The sequence below is a fragment of the Parasteatoda tepidariorum genome, chromosome 8, assembly GCF_043381705.1.
Source record: "Parasteatoda tepidariorum isolate YZ-2023 chromosome 8, CAS_Ptep_4.0, whole genome shotgun sequence".
Taxonomy (NCBI): domain Eukaryota; kingdom Metazoa; phylum Arthropoda; class Arachnida; order Araneae; family Theridiidae; genus Parasteatoda; species Parasteatoda tepidariorum.
Window position 1 is genome coordinate 39,133,471 of NC_092211.1, and position 19,660 is coordinate 39,153,130.

Genomic DNA, 19,660 nt, shown 5'->3' on the forward strand with positions numbered 1-19,660 from the left:
TCTCAACAGGATGCGGTGCTAACTGGTAAACAAAGCGCATCATTTGTCTATTTTCTCAATCTGTAAAGTTAAATAAACTATTTTTTAGAGAAGCGAGTTTCGTATTGTGTTGGACGATGATTGCTAGTTGATAGTCGGTACTACTTTTAGAAAGCAAACCATAATCTGAGCAAGTTGGAGCATTCGAGCAATTGCGGATTTAAATCTGGGTCACCTTATTACTAGATGAGCTCTCAATTCTCTGAGCCACGGCTCGGGATTTCAGATTTTGGAAAACATTTTTTTCGCCCAAAAGGTCTTACAAATTTCACATTTAAGATGGAAACTTTCGTCCGCATATGAAATAACACGCAATGGCTTTTAACCTCAGAAAAGCGGTATAAAGAGTGAAAGATGTCAGTATAAAGATTACCAGGCAATAACCATTTACCTTAATGAAATAATATATACCAAATATTGTTATCAGTGATCCTTTTTACCATATTAATCAAAAGACGGTTATTGTGTATATATAATATCCGGACAAACCAGGATAATGAGACCCCAGAAATGTAGGGTTCATTGCTGAATTCCTTTAGTTATAGTTCTTGCATAGTTCCTTACATAGTTCAAAATAATCGGCCATTGCTCTTTATTAGATTTTATAACAATTCAGGTAATCAGGGATAATGTAATTTTTCAGTTATTTAAGTCATTACTAGCATTATCAAGTGTGCAGAGGTCTTTAGCACTTCTCAAAATTTCTGGCGGTGGAAATATAATTAATTATGCAAACTTGCTTAAATTTCACCAGCACATAAAAAAATCCAAGCGTATAAGATCTTTTATATAACACATAACCATTTAAATGATGTGATATATTATACTGTAATTATAACCGTGGTTGAAAACCGACCCATTTTGAGTTTACGACTACCAACGTTCAACTCTGTAACTTAGTAATTTTGAACCTAATCCAGAAGACAAGGGACCTCCTGGATGAAGTACTGGAAATAATTTGCCTTCATGGAGAACTTTTTGATGGAACTAATACGCATTTGCGTTGCACGGGGAGAAAAACTACGAAAATCTCCAACGATTACTCTAACGTCATAAGGACTTTAACCCATGATCCGTATATCACTGAGGATATTTTACGTCAGCAGAGTGGTCGGTGCAGGCTGGGTGCGAAATTCGCATTGAGCAGCCATCGTTGGGATTCGAATCCGGCTCCGCAAGCGCTCTCAATTCCCTGAGCCACCAAGGCTCTAAATGACGTGGTAGTCAGTATCATTTTAATTCAAATACTTTACTCAAATGTTTCACAAAAAATTGCTAGCCCTTTATATATTTGAAAAAAAATCTTCAGCCTAAAGCAGAAGCTGGCATGTCTGTGTGTGTTTACGGCCACGAAAATGTTTAGAACAAATGAATTCTGGAACTAAATTGTTTGAAAGCCTGGTTATTTTTTCGAGTTAAAACGAAAAAAAAAAAAATTTCCAAGTCAATACACTTAACGTTTACTTCCAAATGCAATGTATGATTTTAACCTGAGCTTACTTTTCTCAAAAAGACAACAGGTACTTAAACCTAAGCAGGAATTAAACATTCAACTTAAGCCCATTAACTGATTTTTTTCTCTGACACTTTCGGTTGCATATCCATGGTGTACGTGCTTGTATTGTTCAGAAATCGAAGCAATGAAAAATCATTTTTGCATAAATTTATTAAACCAAAAATTAATTGTCAAAGCATAAATTTACTGCCTAATTGTGCAAAAATTCTTTCCTTAAGAATGAGGGAAATAGTAATTTTTTATTTAAGCTTTTTTATCGCCTTCCAACTACGTTATTTAAATAACGCACTAAGTTTTCATTCTGTAGTGATGTGAAAAGTGCTCTTACCTAAAAAAATACATTAAAAAAAAACAAGCACTAAAAGTACAGGTTTTTAAGAAAAACATCTCAGAAAGGGGTCAACTCAAAGGGTAAAACTCGTAACAACCTCTAAACAATCCTCTACACGTTTTTTTTTCATACTTTTTTTCAAAAAAATTAAGTTTAATATCCATTTGGCGTCGTGGCGATTGTAATTGGCGCGACAGATCACGATGCGGAAATATCGCAAAAAATTATTCTGCCTAACTATGATACATGTAAATAATAAAATTATGTCATTACCGTAATTTACTTTTTTTTAAAAAAAGAAGAAAAAAAGTACTGCTCTTTCTACAATGATGACGCTAGGGAAATGAATTCGTTGAAATCACTTTTTGTATTAAATTGCTGCAAAAATACTTAATTGCATACTTTATTTACCCATTATTGCATGATCACAAATAGTTCTCTTATGCTTATATGACAAACTACTTGCAAAATGTGGTTATAGATATTTATTTACACTGCTTGAAGTGGGTAATGCTCCACCCCCACCAGATTTTATCAAAAAGTCGTATGTGTTTCTCCCACTTTTTAATTATTTTATAAATTTAGGATAGCAGTCATATTACTTTAACTGTAAGCTCGCGAAACAAGTTTTCTGTGAAAAAGTAATGAGGTCGATTTTTGACCTAGGTACTACAATTATGTTGCTTTTAGAACAGGGGTTTCCAACTGGGCCGCATCCAGCCCGCGAAGCCTTTTTTTGTGGCCCGCGAACTAAAATATATTAGCTGTCATTTTTTTGCGAACAATTTTCGTAAAAAACCTATATGGGCTTGAAATACTTTTCTCGTTAATAAAAACCTAATTTTTTCGTTTCTGTGAAATTTAACGTACCAACGGTGCAAAAAAAATTTATTTTTCAGGTTTTGCATCCAAGAAAATATTTATTCAAATACAAAAATAATCGTGTATGTTGCTCTTTTTTAATTTCGTTTTTTTTCGTATTTTGGGAATATAATTTAGCACGTGCGTATCAGAAATTTTCTCGAAGAAATTCTCCGATTTAACTTTTCGAAACCACTCATTTTGGACGAAAATATTTAAAGACAAATTTGAAAATTTTAAATTTAAAATGTAAATATCTATTCCCTGGTAGTTGCAGCAGACAAACCTCAATTTTCTCATTGAATATTTTGTGTGCTACTATGTAAGTTTTAATACCTTAACAATTAGATATCTGTTGCTCATTAATTGTTTAGTACATAGGTGCGCACTTGAAAGCTATTGTAGCCCGAATTTTTATTATTTATATAATATTTTTAAAAATATTATTAATAACAATTAAATATTTTTAAAAATCTACTTCTTATTTTAATTTGTAATTCAATACTTTTGTCTTGTACAACTTGATAAAACTCTGACAGTAATATTTAATGTTCCTTCAAACATAAAATAGTCCAACAAAAAATTTTGATAAAGTTGCGGCCAGCCATTTGATTTGCGTTTTTAATTGTGGCTCCCGGCCTCATGTAAGTTGGAAACCCCTGTTTTAGAACATTCGTTTTTTAAACCTGTAGTTTTGTACATTGATGGGACAGCGAGCATGCATTTTTAAGAGAAATAAAAATAGTAGTAAGATTTCTTTTTCCTAGATTTTTTTTAATGGTTGTGTATATCGTCAGCTTTTAGAACATTCGTATTTTGTTTTTGGTTAAATAAATAAGTGAAAGCTATAGCATTTTTTTTTTTTGAAATATACAAAAGGTGATTGCAAAAGATTGTTTTTTTCCAGAAACAAACTAGGGGTGATAATTATTTTCTTACATTCTTGAAGTGAAAAAGATGACCTCAGTTCTTACAGTTCTGAACAAATATTTTGGTTCAAAATTTTCTGCTCCACAAAGGGTTAAACAAAACTCTTGTAACCCTCGTAAAAATAATTAAAATAAAAGAAAATTTTTCATCGACATGAAAATAACAGGCTCTTTTTTACGCCTGAAGTGACAACTAACAGAAGTAAATTTTCACTTTGATTAAATTTAAAATATAGCACTATTTTAAATATTTTCACGTAAGTTTTTGATGACGTGAAAATCATTTAGACAAATATTTGTATTTAGTATGTGAAAAATAATATTACTCAAACGAATAATACGGTAAAGTGTCCCACAACAGCCAGTTTGTGGACCAGGGGGGTCATTTGGGGATAAGGCTAAGTAATTTCATAACGTCAGGTGAATGAGGAAAACAAATAACGAATGAATCCCGTAGACAACCTAGGAAGGAAACTAAAAGAGGCGAAATATCAAATAATTAATCGCAAGCGGTTATAAAATTCAGCTATACAAAACTTCGCCTCTATCCTTTCGCTTATTTTTGGGGTGAGAAATCTAAATTTGATGAAAAAGGGGTACATATCTTCAGTCATAGAGTTGAAATACTGGGTAGAGAGAGTAGAATAACCCCCGACCCGTGGACAAGATAAAGTCACGTGACTGTAGCCCAAACTTGCCGTTCACTGAGACCGCTTCGATTCCCGTCCATTCGTTTAGCATTGCGATCGTCTGATGCAATTAACTGTCTGTCTTTTTAATTCAGAAATAAGAATGGTACAAAAGTCCTGAGCATTTTGCTGCACGGAGAAGTTTTCTAGGGACTGTCCGATAACTTTTTACAAGAAAGGGCGACATTTTTTTTCACTTTTTCTATTTTAAAATTGATTTTAAAATTTTTCCGATACTCAGTCATGCTCTGATAATCATGTTTTATTTGCTTTAATAATCAATTACGCTCGTTTTTGCTCACTTTTTTTGCATTTAACATAAGTTTTTATTGTTTCTTAAACTTTAAACTTATAATGTTTAAGTATATTTCAATATATATTCTATTTTTAGCTGAAATAGCTGCAAAGCTTTGTTGGCTTCCTTGGCGAGATACTTTAGCGCCAAGGAACAGTTGAGTAAACTTTCGGTTTTGTTTTAGTTCTCTTTAAATGTCGATATCATTTCTGTATATTCTGAAGATTTTGTATATCTTTACCTCTTGATTACTAAAACCCAATATTTATCTTGTTCTAAAATGTTTCCTTTAAATATATATATTTAAATAAAAAATATGGTACATAAGAAGTTGTGTTTTTTAAATTACATAGGAATGCNTTAGTATAAGAATTAATGTCCGATGGCCCATTGACTTGAAAAAATATTCTATACATATGAAATTGACAGTGGGCTGGGGTACCCGACTCTCCCCTAAGTTTTTGATGACGTGAAAATCATTTAGACAAATATTTGTATTTAGTATGTGAAAAATAATATTACTCAAACGAATAATACGGTGAAGTGTCCCACAACAGCCAGTTTGTGGACCAGGGGGGTCATTTGGGGATAAGGCTAAATAATTTCATAACGTCAGGAGTGTGGCAATGTTGTCAGCACTACGCACAGACCGCCTTCACTTTCAGGACAAGCTGGTACTCATCCACCTGAAGCTGGGTGGGATTTAAGCTCCACTGAGGATCGAACCCCAGCTTTTCGCAATGACAGCCCAGTGCCTCAACGACTGAACCATCGCGGCTTGAATAATATGGTAATAATTAAAATTATACCTCATCGTAAATTTAACATATTTAACAATTTAACACGCCATAGTCTTTCCATGTTAAAAAAGGTGGTAACCACTTAATGCTTTCAAGACATAACTCTTTATTTATACATTTATCAGATAACACCTGGAGGTCACTAAATAATGTGGTTACCATATATCAAGATATAAGAAGTCATTTCATTAGAGATAATTTAGAGTGATAGAGTGATGGCAATGGTGAGTGAGAGTTCCATCTAGAGTGCAAAGAGATGATTTATCAAAATTGAACATTTAAGGTCTTTGATTGAACAAGTGAAAAGTACATAAATTTCAAAACCAATTTTATTTAACACATTTGAAAAGTTAGTTTTTAATAAAATGCAAAATGGATTCCACGCATCGATCGCAATAGTTTCCTAGTTCTAGAACAGTGGTTACCAACTGGCGGCCAGCAAAGCCTTTTTTTGTGTCCAGCGAACTAAAATATATTAGTTGTCGTTTTTTTGCGGACAATTTTCGTAAAAAATCTATATGGGTTTAAAATACTTTTCTTTCGTTTAAAAAAACCTAATTTCTTCATTTCTGTGAAATTTAACAAACCAACGGTGCAAAAAATTTATTTCTCAGGTTTTTTATCCAAGAAAATATTTATTCAAACACAAAAATAATCTTGTACGTAGCACTTTTTTCTTTCGTTTTTTTTTTGTATTTTGTGAATATAATTTAGTATGTGCGTTTCAGAAATTTTCTCGAAGAAATTCTCCCATTTAACTTCTTGAAACCACTTTTAGACGAAAGTATTCACATTTGTAAATTTTAAAACGCATAAAAGAGGGAATGACTATCACGTTTTATTTAAATTCCTTAAATTGAATATCACATGAGCGGAAAAGGAAAAAAAAATTTAATTTCAGATGCTCGGGAATTTTTTTTTGCCGTAATTCCTAATAAGTCGAAAAAAATGTTAATTGTTAATGTACAGCAATATTTAATGTTCTTTTAAACATAAAATTTTTCCCATGTAAAATTTTGATAAAGTTGTGGCCCGCTATTTTACTGATGTTTTTAATTGCGGCCCCCGGCCCCATGTAAGTTGGAAACCCCTGTTCTAGAATATTCCCTAAAGAATATTTTTGCAGCAAGATGTTTATAAATTTGAGAGCGTGTGTATGAGATATTGATGACTAGATCTTAAAATGATTTTGAACAATTTCAATATTTTGTACAAATATAATGTGTTAAATTTATTTCATTAACTGTAATGTTTATTATGAAATGCATTTTTGAATAAAATATCTCTAACTCTAATCGTGCATGGATAAATTAAAATTAATATTTGCTTGGTAATAATAAGATTATTATTTTTGTAGGATTCAGGGAAATTTTTGTGGAATATAAGTGGGGATGTAGTGGGGGCAGAATGCTCCCGCACGACGTCTCGGGACTTTAAATAGAGTATATAGATTTTTAAAATATTTGTCAAAAATGATGTAAAAACAGTATGCACATTAGGGATTTTAAAAAATATATAGGTTATAGTTAGTCTATGTAAAGAACTCCTCTAGCCATTTGCCTGAATTGGTGGCTGTGGGTTACGAAGTCAATTTTTAAGTATATAAAATTCTTGGTCATTATTTAAGACAGATTTTGACTCGGGCCGGAGAGAGAAAGAAGCTCCCGTCTTTGAAATGCGTTATTTCTCGTTTCCATAGCAGCAGACGGCCGTAGACTTCGTGGCGAGGGGAGTTTTTTCTATAGACAAACTTCAAGTTTCATTATGGATCTTGAATGTGTTTTTAATAAATACTGTTGAACTCTTCCGCGTCTTCAGTAGTGATTCACGGACTCTCTATTGCGTTTGGAAATCTTCCTAGTTAATATATTAACTTGAAACCCTAAATGTTAGATCTGAAAATTTAAATTTTCTGTTAGTAGCCAGAGGCCGGTAGACTCTAATAACTTAGTAGCCACTTTCTCCTCAAAACTAATGAGTGAGTGACAAATATCGATAGGTCCTTTTTTTTAAATATTTACATTTTACGCTTTTTTTTGTTGCTTGAATTAAATTATACTTTAAAAAAATCATATTAGAAATAATCTACTGCTATAAAATGTTAATTCAACAATAAAAATAAAATGAATATGGGACAAAATTTAGTTAAACATGCTGACCTTAAAGAACTTTATTTAAAAATATTTGGGGAGGCAAAATACATTTAATGTATACCTTACAATTTTGAAATATGTGAATTGTTGAATAAGACGATGAATCTTTCCTTCACAAATTGATGGATTCTGAAGGAACAAAACTTTGAATGGAACACTTTAATGAAAATTCTGTTTTACAGAGTCTTTTTGCTTTGATGTACTTTTATGATAAAGCAATTTTTGATAAAAAATACAATATGAAAAGTGACCAATTGCTTATGTGATGTAAGTCGCCACTTTTTTTTTTGTTGACTCGCCATGCGGCGAGTAGTTATTTTCATGTCTACAAAACGTTTATATTTCTTTTACTTGTTTACAGGAATTCTAAAAGTTTATATTGAGAGTATAGTTATTACCGAACTGCGTAAGTATTTGGTTATGAGAAAATTTTTAGAATTTATATTCCAATTATGGAATTTAATCGTTTTCCAGAATTATCCACCCTTATTATCCTATTAATTGGAAAGAAAAACATGCTAATAACTTAAAATAGAATCCCTCTTACGTCTCATTCCATCCATTCCCGGTGAAGGGTGTCCCGGGGTAAAGTTTTTTAGCACTACAAAAGGAGATACCCCCCCCCCTAAACAATACATTAAAACTACCCCACTGACTTGAACTTTCTTTAATCTAAAACGGCAGCGAAAAGATTAAAAGTTTTACTTAGTTTTAAGTAAAACTATAAAAGGAAAAAAGGAAGTACATTTTAAAAGGAAGTGCATTTTGCATGACTTTAGCTTAACTTTTCCAACGCTAATGGAGTTATGTAAAATCGAAATCCATTTAATAATTGTTGTAAATAACATGATGAGAATAAAAAAGCAAACCAAATTGTAGACATTAATTTCTTCCGTTTTTTTTTTCTTTTTCTTTTAACGAAGAATTTTCACAAGTATTTAAGGTAACAGTAAATTTATTCTTTACTAGTTCATTTTCGATTTAATGATATAGGTTTTATAACAAATTTGAGCCTAGAGTTCATAACTTTTTGTTAAAAAAATTAGGTCAATTGATTGAATTCTTCGAAAGGCAACAAACAAAACGCAGTCTTAATGACATGAAAACTTTATTAATTTCAAAAACATAGGAAGGTGGCAAAAGTCGATATATTTGGAGCACATTTGATGCCTTGGTGATTGAGTTTGGAGCAACTGAGCACAATATGGCAATATCCCCCAGGATAATCCGGAACCACCGCCCTTAATGCATACTTTTAGAATCTTTGTTAAAAACTAAGAAAAAATATGCATTGAGTGGGTTACAAATTATTAATATTTAAGTGGAAAAAAAACAAATAATATATTATCAAAAGAAATGAAGAATCCTTATTGTAATATGTGAGATTAAAACATCAAAACCTGTAAGACTGCCAAAGAAAATAGGAAAAGGCTACTATTAGAAACAATTCTGGACAATGAAACTAGCTTAAATCTTTTTAATGCAGACTTTCTTAATAGTGATTACCCAGAATTTATTAATATTGCATTTTTCGTTTTTTATTTGTAGCCTTAATTGTGCATAAATTTGTCAAGGATTCTACAAAAATGGATTAACGTTAATTACAGAACACTCTGCATACTTTTGAAATAATAGCACAGATTTGTATGTATTAAACTGACTGAAAATTGTATTTGACTTTCAAGGATGGCTTACAAGTTTTTTATTTAGTGGCAAAGAGTGAATTAGTGTTTGCATCGCTCTGGTTAGAATAATGATGGGCTAGGCAAAAATAGTTCCTGGCTATTAAAATTACGTTATAGTACAACAGCTTCGAACTGCAAATTTCGTTCAGTATGGAAGATTTTAAGATCATATTTTTAGTGCTGGTCACAACGACCCCCTCGTTTGATCGATCAATACAGAAATGATCTTACCTGGATCGTGAAATGGAACAAGAACATAGTTATGAATGGCCTTTTCTCTCCTTGCCAAAATAGTACTTAAAATCCTAGCGGCACCTTCAATCACTTGCACTAAGTCATCGTACATAGATCCTGTAATATCAAACACAAAGGCTAGCGTCGATGCCCCTTGTGGAATTTCTTCTTCAAACGCTTCTTTTATGCCATAATAATTGCGCGAAAACACAGAATTGCTGAAGACGGTAAACAAAGAACACAACAAAATAAATAACACGAAATTAATCCTTTGGCTCATGATTTTATTCCACCTGCTACATTACCTGTGCAACATATTCGAACATAAAACTTATCGCCGATTCATATAAACAAATTCAGCTAAATATTTTGCATGCAGAGCTTCCACAATGTCGATGCAAAGGGAGTGGATTGTATTTCCCACATTCAAGTCATTCCGACAACCATATGACGTCAAAAGTACTTAGTAGATATAGATGAGTTACAGTTGTCATTAAAATGTTGGTTCCCTTGCCCTTTTGCCCTAAACGAGTGCACCCAACTCATTTAAGATATCATGTTTCTCATTATAACAAGCAGAGTGTGTAATTGGATGCTTGTTGGACACAGGGCAATCTTAAGTGAACGAAAACAGGATGCTGTTTGATTAAGAATCTTTTTTTTTCATCTTGTAATCTTACATTGCATAAAATCCATTAAAAAAAATCTACCAGACTGTAAATTTCTTTTCAATATTAGAGAGAAAATGGTTTATCTTTCGAGATAAAAATAGCATTTTACAATCTTCAGATGAATTTTGATTTAAAATCAAGCAAAGTCTCAAACGAAAATGGTAGGAGGCGGGTGATTCATTCATATCTGATAAAATAATTTTTCCTCCTCTCTACTTTTTTCCATCTTTTGAAAAAAAAACAGCAATTATAGAAGCTAAATAAAATGTTTTTATTTCTTTTTTTTATTTTTATTTTTTTTTACTTAGTGCCTTTTATGAATGAACTACCCAGCTGCAACTTTTCCGTTTCAGTTGGAGTATTTTTTTTCTCCTGGAGGCAGTAAAATGAAAATATCCATATTTTTTGTTCTGTAGTATCAGTATAAAAAAAGATTAAGCCTTCCACGATGAAAAAACAGTTCATAGGCATTAACGCCTGAGATTAAGCGTAAAGTATACTTGATTAAGCTAATATGGAACTTTTTATAACTCTGGCTAAAACTTAAAATGTTTAAAAAAAAATGTTGGGATAAAAAGGCTTTTCACTTTTTTCGCACATTCTTTTGTACTACTCATATGAATGACTAAATGCCCTTTTCGAACAAAATGCTATGTACTAAGATTAAGTCTACCATGATGTATAAATAATTCAAGATACGCCTGAGATTAAGAGTAAAGTACTGACTAAAGTAATAAAATATATTTAACTTTTAATAACTCTTTTGCTAAATCTTTAAATATTAAAAAAAAGTTTTGTGATAAGTTATTTGGCTTCTTTGCATACATTCTTTTGTACTACTCAGATCAATGAGTAAATGCCACCTACGGACAAAATACCATGTAAACTAATTAAATAAGTGCAGGTACAAAAATTCAAAATAATTATGTTCATCAACAAAAATGCTTGTAAAACTTTACTGTTGATTAGGTTGTTTACCTTTCTGTTTTTATGAGCTAAAATAAAATTGGTGATGGCTAAATTTCTTCCTTGGTAATTTTCTGGTAAAGTTAATGTGCAAAATAATTGTAGTGAAAAAATTTATGACTTTCACTCAGACTTTCTATTGACTTATAGATCACTTTTTTTTATATATTCAAAAAACGTTAAATTCTTCTTAACTTCAGTAAGTCAATTAGACAGATCATTTAACTGTTGATGAAAAACCTAAAGTTTTAGAAAAACATTTCTACTTTAGTTTTTGTTTTACCAAACCTTTGAAAATGACCATACAAATTGATGGCTTTGCTGTATATATATGATATTCTTCTGATCTGGCCTTTTAAAATGAAAGTGTGATTAAATTAAAGAACTATTCACTACACATTATTTGAATTTTTCTACCACTTTTTACTCTTTCAAATTTCCTTTCTTGCGAATTATAATTGCGTCACGATAAGGGCCTTCATTTGAACGTAAAATTTAAATTTTGAAGAAATATCGAAGTGTCATTATGGTTGTTTTCTGTTCGGTGGAACTTAAGAAATAAAGCAAAATCTCAGCGCATTGCTGCGAAGCGGCATTAACTGATTCATCGAATTATATAATTATATAATAAAGATTTGTATGTTAAAGGGATGAGTAGGGAAAGAAAGGTGCTACGCAGCAAAATTTGGTACGTCATATATTAATAAAATCATGTAGTTAAGACGTAAGATGAATAATAAAATACAAGTAAATAAAAATAATAAAAGTAAGAAATAAAATATTTTCAGAATTTTATACAATATTTACAAGAAAATCAAGTTAACATAAGTTCATCGTGACTTATTATTTTATAATTCAATTAAAATCATAGTTTAAACTGTAATTTACAATTAAATTTAATAAAATAATTAAGCCAAATGGCAAAGTTTAAAATGATTTAGTGTGAAAAAATTTCGAATATTAAGCCAAGGGAAATTAAAATCTATAACACTGTTAATGTGATGGCTTAATCGTTCTGGTAATTACCACTCGTATTTGAGTTAGTCATCACAAGTTAACATCTAAATCTTGTTTAACATCTTGAGTTAGTCATTTTTATATTGACGTTTTTCGTACTTCATTTTCGAAGTGGTAGAACATAAGAATTCTTGATATTATTATTGTTTAAAATGCATTACATAATTAAAAAAAAGTAGAAAAATTTATAAACCAATGTACAGTGTGACAAAAGAAAATATTTTTTGTAATATTTTTTGTTGAGGTAAGTATTATTCTGAATTACTTTTGATCTAATAATTGGATCTTCAAGTTCGAGGATTCATTCTTAAATGGTTTGAGAGGATGACCTCAAATATGCTAATTAATTAGTACAGACGGTATTTTAAGTTACGAAATTAGATACAAAAATTTACTTTCTCTGAATAAACATACCAATTTTGCAACGGATTCGGATTTCTGACCCCAAAAATATAGCCACAATCTGGGAAATATGGTACCCATAGTTAGGTCAAGAGAACGGACTCCTTAATGTTAATTTTACTTTTTGATTATTTCTCCATATCTCGAGAACTTTTTAAGCTAATTGAAAGATTTTTATACACACTTGTAAAATTCGTTTATCCAAGTAGTATTTGTTCTTCCGTTATTTGAATTACAAGGTACACAATTTTATGCTTCATTTTTAAAGTATATAATTTTATATGGTAAAATACAAAATTTGAGCGAAATCGGTTGAATAGTTCCTGAGAAATCAAATTTTAAACATTCAAAATCTTTAAAATTTATTCTTTGCATGAAATTATCTTTGGATAAACGAATTTTATAATCGTGTGCAAAAAATTTCAATTCGCTTGAAAAAATCTCGAGATATAGCGAAATGTACGCAAAAAGGAAAATTAACATAATGGGATCCAAACTATGGATCGCTTTCCTGACTAAACTTTTGGAACCATATTTCCCAGATAGAGGCTACCCCTTATATTTTTGGGGTCAGAAATTCAAATCCGTTAAAATAAAGCATATTTATTCAGAGAGAGTACGTTTTTGGATCTGATTTTGAAACTTAAAATATCGTCTGCACTAATTAATTAGCATATTTTAGAACACCTCCTCGTACCATTAAGAATGAGTTCTACAAAAGTTATTCAGGTTAGTTCATTATTTATTTATTTTTTTTGGTACACTGTACATTAAGATTTAATGTAAAGCATAGTTTCTCGTTTTATCTATCACTTTTGATTTTATGAAGATAAATCAAGAGAATATTTAACGTAGAATACGCATTTTTCATTATAAATATTTAATGTCTTTGTTTCACAAGGAACTAATTAAGTACGTAGGTGATTTCAAGATTACTTTGTTTTTTAATATTCAAAAAATTTAAAACTTCTGAAACTTCTGAACTTCAGTAAGTCAATTAGACATATCATTTAACTGTTGGGAAAAAACCCAAAGTTTTAGAACAAAATTTCCACTTTAGTTTTTATTTTACTAAACCTTTGAAAATGACCATACAAATTGATGGTTATGCTGTATCTATTAGTGAAGTCGTTGACGTGTTTTGAAACTTGAGTAATGACTTGCCTTGGCAGAGATAGGCGCTGCGGGTCATGTTTTTCAGTAGCATAGCAAATCTGAAGATATAAATCAAGAAAAATACCAATAACGTCAGTCATTTTTAAACAATGAAGAAAAGGAAAATTTTAAAATCAAATACATCTTGCTTTTTACTAATAGATGTTCTTCATTAAACTAATCTATTTGCTTTAGGAACAACACAAATAATAACTATTTACAGCTGTCTCTCAGACAAAAATTGTTGTGATATGATGGAAATAAGGAACAATGCAAACCAACAATCATATACACAAACAATTTATATCGAAAGAGAGGTTCATAATTACGTTTTCCCATTCATAACATTGCTTAAATATCATACGCTTTCAACTGTCTAAAACTAAAATCGATACAGATTTCCCTAAAATATATGAAAATATGTTTGTTGTAATGATTGTATTACATATCGCACAAAAGAAACAGTAGCTTCTTTCCCTCCATATTTGCAGAATTGATTCGAAAATTGTTTTTAAAATGAAGGATCTTAAAATATAACTAAGCCAGTAATAGCTCACTTATTACGATGTTTACAAAACATTTGTGCTGGTTAATGGAGTAATATAACGAAAATGCTTAGAATAATGCAGAGATAACTAGGTCTGGTGAGTTTATACGAGAGAAAAGGACTTGTGTAGAAAATTAAAATAATACTCAAGATAAGTTAACTTTTGGAAAAATCAGAATATTGCAAAAATGCCGACGTATAGGATACGATACGCAGCGGTGAGTTAAAAAATTTAAACCAACAAATAATGCTTAATAATTATTATTCGGACATTTTAATAAACTCATAGTCCCGGTAGCAGAATTTAAAGAGCATCTGCAAATCTTCAAAAATTCAAATTTGTCCCCGACTTCAACGCTCTGTAAAACTTACTATACTTACTATTACTGTAAAAATTAAGCTTAATATAACACGCATTTAACAATATTTGCAAACATTAAACATAGCCGTGATGGCTCAGGGGATAGAGCGCTCGTCTTTCAATGAGGTGAACCGGTTGCAAATCCCAGCGATGGTTGGTCGATACGAATTCCGCATCCGGCTTGCACCGACCATAGTACTGACGTAAAGTGGTAGACGGACCATGGGTTAGAGTCCCCTTACTGCCAGGATAACCGTGGGAGGTTTTCGTGTTTTTCCTCTTCATGTAACGCAAATGCGGGTTAGCTCCATCAAAATGTCCTCCACGAAGGCAAAATTTATTCCACTACTCGATCCAGGAGTTCCCTTGCCTTCTGGATTGGGTTCAAAATTACAAGACTACGGAGTTGAGTATAAGTAGTCGTAAACCCGAAAATTACGTTGGTTGTTCAACGACGGTTATAAAATAAAATAAAAAAATATTAAATATAATAAAAAATATTAAATATAATTAAAAAATATTAAATATAATAAAAAAATATTAAATATAATAAAATTATGCACAAAAACTTTATGTTTAAATTTAATTTGAATTTTATACAATCATACTTGAGCTATTTCGAAAAAGATGTTTAAACTAAGCCACTATGTTGTTTAATCTAAGCTCAATGAAATCAGAGAAAAAGAATGCACTTGCAAACGAAATTAAAAGAATGCCTATTGATTTTAAAGGAAGAAAATTGACAGAATTGTAGTTTCTGGTGTTCTGATGAGTGCTTATTTAAATTTTCTTTAAGTACTTTACAGTAAAATAAAACAATAACCCAAAAAAAATAAACATAGTCTTTTTTTCGGTATTAAATTTAGAAAAGGAAGAAAAACTATTCTTTATTTTTCATAAATAAAGATAGGAGAATCTTTCTTTTTTCATTTTATTCTCTTATTCTCGATTTTTTGCGCTACAATTTTTTTATCCGTTTGTTCTTTTTTTATATTTATTGGGAAATACGCTGCAGATGTTACGATAATCTGCAGCATTTGTTGCCGTGCTTCCGTAAAAGTTAAACAGAAATTCAAGTATAAATTAAATATTTCAACGGAAGTTTACGAAAAACCTTTAGAAATTGATAATTACAGTGGAGCATCGTTTATACGACGATCACTTATACGACGTTTACATTTATACGACGTTTTAGTGTGGTCCCAAATCATTCCTATTCATTTTAATGTAAAAATATATCGTTTATACGACGCACAGAATCGGTTATACGTCGGTTTTTAGATTTTGTTCACGTTTATTTAATTTTTTATTTTTTCTTGTGTATTTTAAAAAAGGGCGCAATTTGCCAACATAAATGATACAGAAAAGGGTGCCAGCAAGAATGCTTGGATAACGACCGTAATTTTTACTAGATGACTGAAAAAACTGGACAATGTTATGAAGAGGCAAAAATGAAAAATTTTGCTATTCTTCGACCATGTCCAGCGCACCCATCGATACTAATTATTTTGGAAAATGTAAAAGCTCTCTTTTTTCCTGCAAATTGTACAAGTGCGCTTCAGCCATTAGATTTGACCGTGATTAGAAATCTAAAATTGCATCATAGAAAGCAGTAAGTTCAACTCGCTATTCAAAGCAATGTAGAGAATAAGAGCAAGAAAATATAATTCGAGGTAACATAGATTCAAATTGCTCACTGCAGTCTTTCTTCTTTGGTTATTTGTTTGTTTTGCTTTGTCTAATTTAGAAATTTATGTAAATCAACACGTTAAACATCAAAATTAACTGAAAACAGAGTCAGTTTCTGTTTTAGAAGTAAAAATCGATTATACGACGTTATCGTTTATACGACGTTTTTCGGTGGTCCCTTCGGCGTCGTATAAACGATGCTCCACTGATGTACGTTAACAACACATCACTTCGGACTATTATCGATAACCAAAAATTATGTAGAAAAATAACAAAATTTTACAATAAAATCTGCAGAAATTGGTAGCTAAGAAATGGGTTAAAAACATACAATTTCCAACCGTTACCGGCAACAAGAAGTGTAGTGGGAGATTGGCAACTTCTCATTAGGAGGTAATTTTCAAAATCAAATTTAAAAACTGAAGAATAAAATAAAAGTATAAATTAAATATTTAAACGAAAGTTTACGAAAAACCTTTAGAAATTGATAATTATGTACGTTAACAACACATCACTTCGGACTATTATCGATAACCGAAAATTATGTAGAAAAATAACAAATTTTACAACAAAATCTGTAGAAATTGGTAGCTAAGAAATACGCTATAAACATATAATTTCCAACCATAACCGGAAGCAAGAAATGTAGAAATTGGCAAATTCTCATTAGGAGGTAATTTTCAAAATCAAATTTAAAAGATGAAGAATAAAATGATAGTATAAATTAAATATTTAAACGAAAGTTTACGAAAGTCTTTAGAAATTTATAACTATGTATGTTAACAACTCACCATTTTGGACCATAATCGAAAACCAAAAATTATGTAGAAAAAAAGCAAAATTTTTCAATAAAATCTGTAGAAAATTAGCAGCTAAAAAATGGGTTATAAACATACAATTTCCAACGATAACCGGAAACAAGAAGTGTAGTGGGAAATTAGCAAATTCTCATTAGGAGGTAATTTTCAAAGTCAAATTTAGAAGATGAAGAATAAATTAAATATTTTAACGAAAGTTTTCGAAAAACCTTTAGAAATTTATAACTATGTACGTTAACAACACACCATTTCGGACCATAATCGAAAACCAAAAATTATGTAGAAAAATAGCAAAATTTTACAATAAAATCTGTAGAAATTGGTAGCTAAATGGGTTAAAAACATACAATTTCCAACCATAACTGGAAACTAAAAGTGAACTGGACATAATTTTTAAAATTAAATTTATAAAGGCAAAATATTAAAAGGCTTACATTTTGATACTACTTTAAATATAACAAAATTTTACTAAATATTTGCAAAACTGGTAGTGATAAAATGGGTTAGAATTATCTTTTGGAATTATAATTGTAAGCTAGAAATGATGAAATGATGCGGCAAAATAGTAACTTCCAAAAAGAATATAACTTTCCAATTTACCAAGTATTTGCTCCAAATATTATTCATTCAAACGCTTTATTTAAAAAGTCTAAGTTTTTGCTCTAATAATTATAATTATGTTTATTTATTTTATTTATAATTTCGTAGTAGAATTTATAATTATAATTGTCATTATGCTTATTTATTTCACTTATAATTTTGTAGTGGAACCCATGGGTTGTAATGGAACCCATTTTTTTGAATTATAATTGCAAGCTAGAAATGATGAAATGATGTGGGAAAATAATAACTTCCAAAAAGAATATAACTTTCCAATTTACCAAATATTTGTTCCAAATATTATTTATTAAAACGCTTTATTTAAAAAGTCTAAGTTTTTGTTTTAATAATTATAATTGTTATTATGTTTATTTATTTCATTTATAATTTTGTAGTGGAACCCATGGGTTGTAATGGAACCCATTGTTTTGAATTATAATTGTAAGCTAGAAATGATGAAATGATGTGGGAAAATAGTAACTTCCAAAAAGATTATAACTTTCCAATTTACCAAATATTTGTTCCAAATATTATTTATTAAAACGCTTTATTTAAAAAGTCTAAGTTTTTGTTTAAATAATTATTATTGCTAATATGTTTATTTACTTTATTTATAATTTTGTAGTGGAACCCATGGGTTGTAGTGGAACCCATTTTTTTAAAATTATAATGCAAGCTAGAAATGATGAAATGATGTGGCAAAATAGTAACTTACGAAAAGAATAAAACTTTCCAATTTACCAAATATTTGCTCCAAATATTTGGTATAGTTCATTCAAATGCTTTATTTAAAAATTCTAAGTTTTTGTTTTAATAATCATAATTGTTATTATGTTTATTTATTTTATTTATAATTTTGTAGTGGAATCCATGGGTTTTGATCAACGCAGAAGGAAACAAATCTCGAGTGAAGGGTGTTGTTCCCGAACTATATAACACTATGAGAAATTTCATGGATTTCGAGTTTGTATTAATACATTTGTGCTTAGATTTTAACTAACAACAGTATAATATTGAAGATTGCATTTAAAGTATCACAATGAAGTACTTAGAAAAAAACTGTTAAAATCGTCTTTATTTTAACATTACGGACTAAATTTGTTTAGTATCATAAGATTTGTTGCCTTTAATATAAAATTTTGTTGATTTGTTTTATAGGTTACGGTCTTTCTTACCAGAGGATGCATTCGTCAAATTTCACCGAGACTAGAAATGCATTTTAACCTTCGTAAAAATTCTTCCTTTGTAAAAAATATTCCTTAAAAGAAATAAAACTATTTGCTTTCTGCAATCAGTACTAATTTTGCGCAGTCAACGCTAAATCCCTGCTTTTTGTTTCAGGAATGTGGTAATAAATAGAGCAAAAAGATAACCCAAAAGTATTAAACTATTTGCTTTCTGCAATCAGTACTAATTTTACTCAGTCAGCGCTAAATCCCTGCTTTTTGTTTCTGGAATGTGGTAATAAATGGAGCAAAAAGATACCCCAAAAGTATACAGCTATTTGCTTTCTGCAATCAGTACTAATTTTGCGCAGTCAACGCTAAATCCTTGCTTTTTGTTTCTGGAATGTGGTAATAAATGGAGCAAAAAGATACCCCAAAAGTATAAAGCTATTTGCTTTCTGCAATCAGTTCTAATTTTGCGCAGTCAACGCTAAATCCTTGCTTTTTGTTTCTGGAATGTGGTAATAAATGGAGCAAAAAGATATCCCAAAAGTATAAAGCTATATGTTTTCTGCAATCAGTACTAATTTTGCGCAGTCAACGCTAAATCCCTGCTTTTTGTTTCTGGAATGCGGTAATAAATGGAGCTATAAAATATTTAAGAAACGATTTAAAGGCTCCATAGGTTGAGTTATAGTGCTCTACTTCCACTTTCGTTAACATATATATATATATA

At 30.4% G+C, this 19,660-nt stretch overlaps 2 protein-coding genes across 2 annotated transcripts in view; one reads left to right on the top strand and one right to left on the bottom strand.

Annotated features, from left to right (window-relative positions):
* Nucleotides 1–10,076, bottom strand: part of LOC107451423 (hemicentin-1) — a 128,321-nt gene extending 118,245 nt beyond the window's left edge. The window contains exon 1 of the mRNA XM_043043380.2: nucleotides 9,530–10,076. Coding sequence (XP_042899314.2) covers nucleotides 9,530–9,812 — 283 coding nt within the window. The 5' untranslated portion in view covers nucleotides 9,813–10,076. The remainder of the gene's footprint in view (nucleotides 1–9,529) is intronic.
* The window catches only part of LOC107451419 (aromatic-L-amino-acid decarboxylase), a 161,780-nt gene that overhangs the window by 17,470 nt on the left and 124,650 nt on the right, over nucleotides 1–19,660 (top strand). The window lies entirely within an intron of this gene.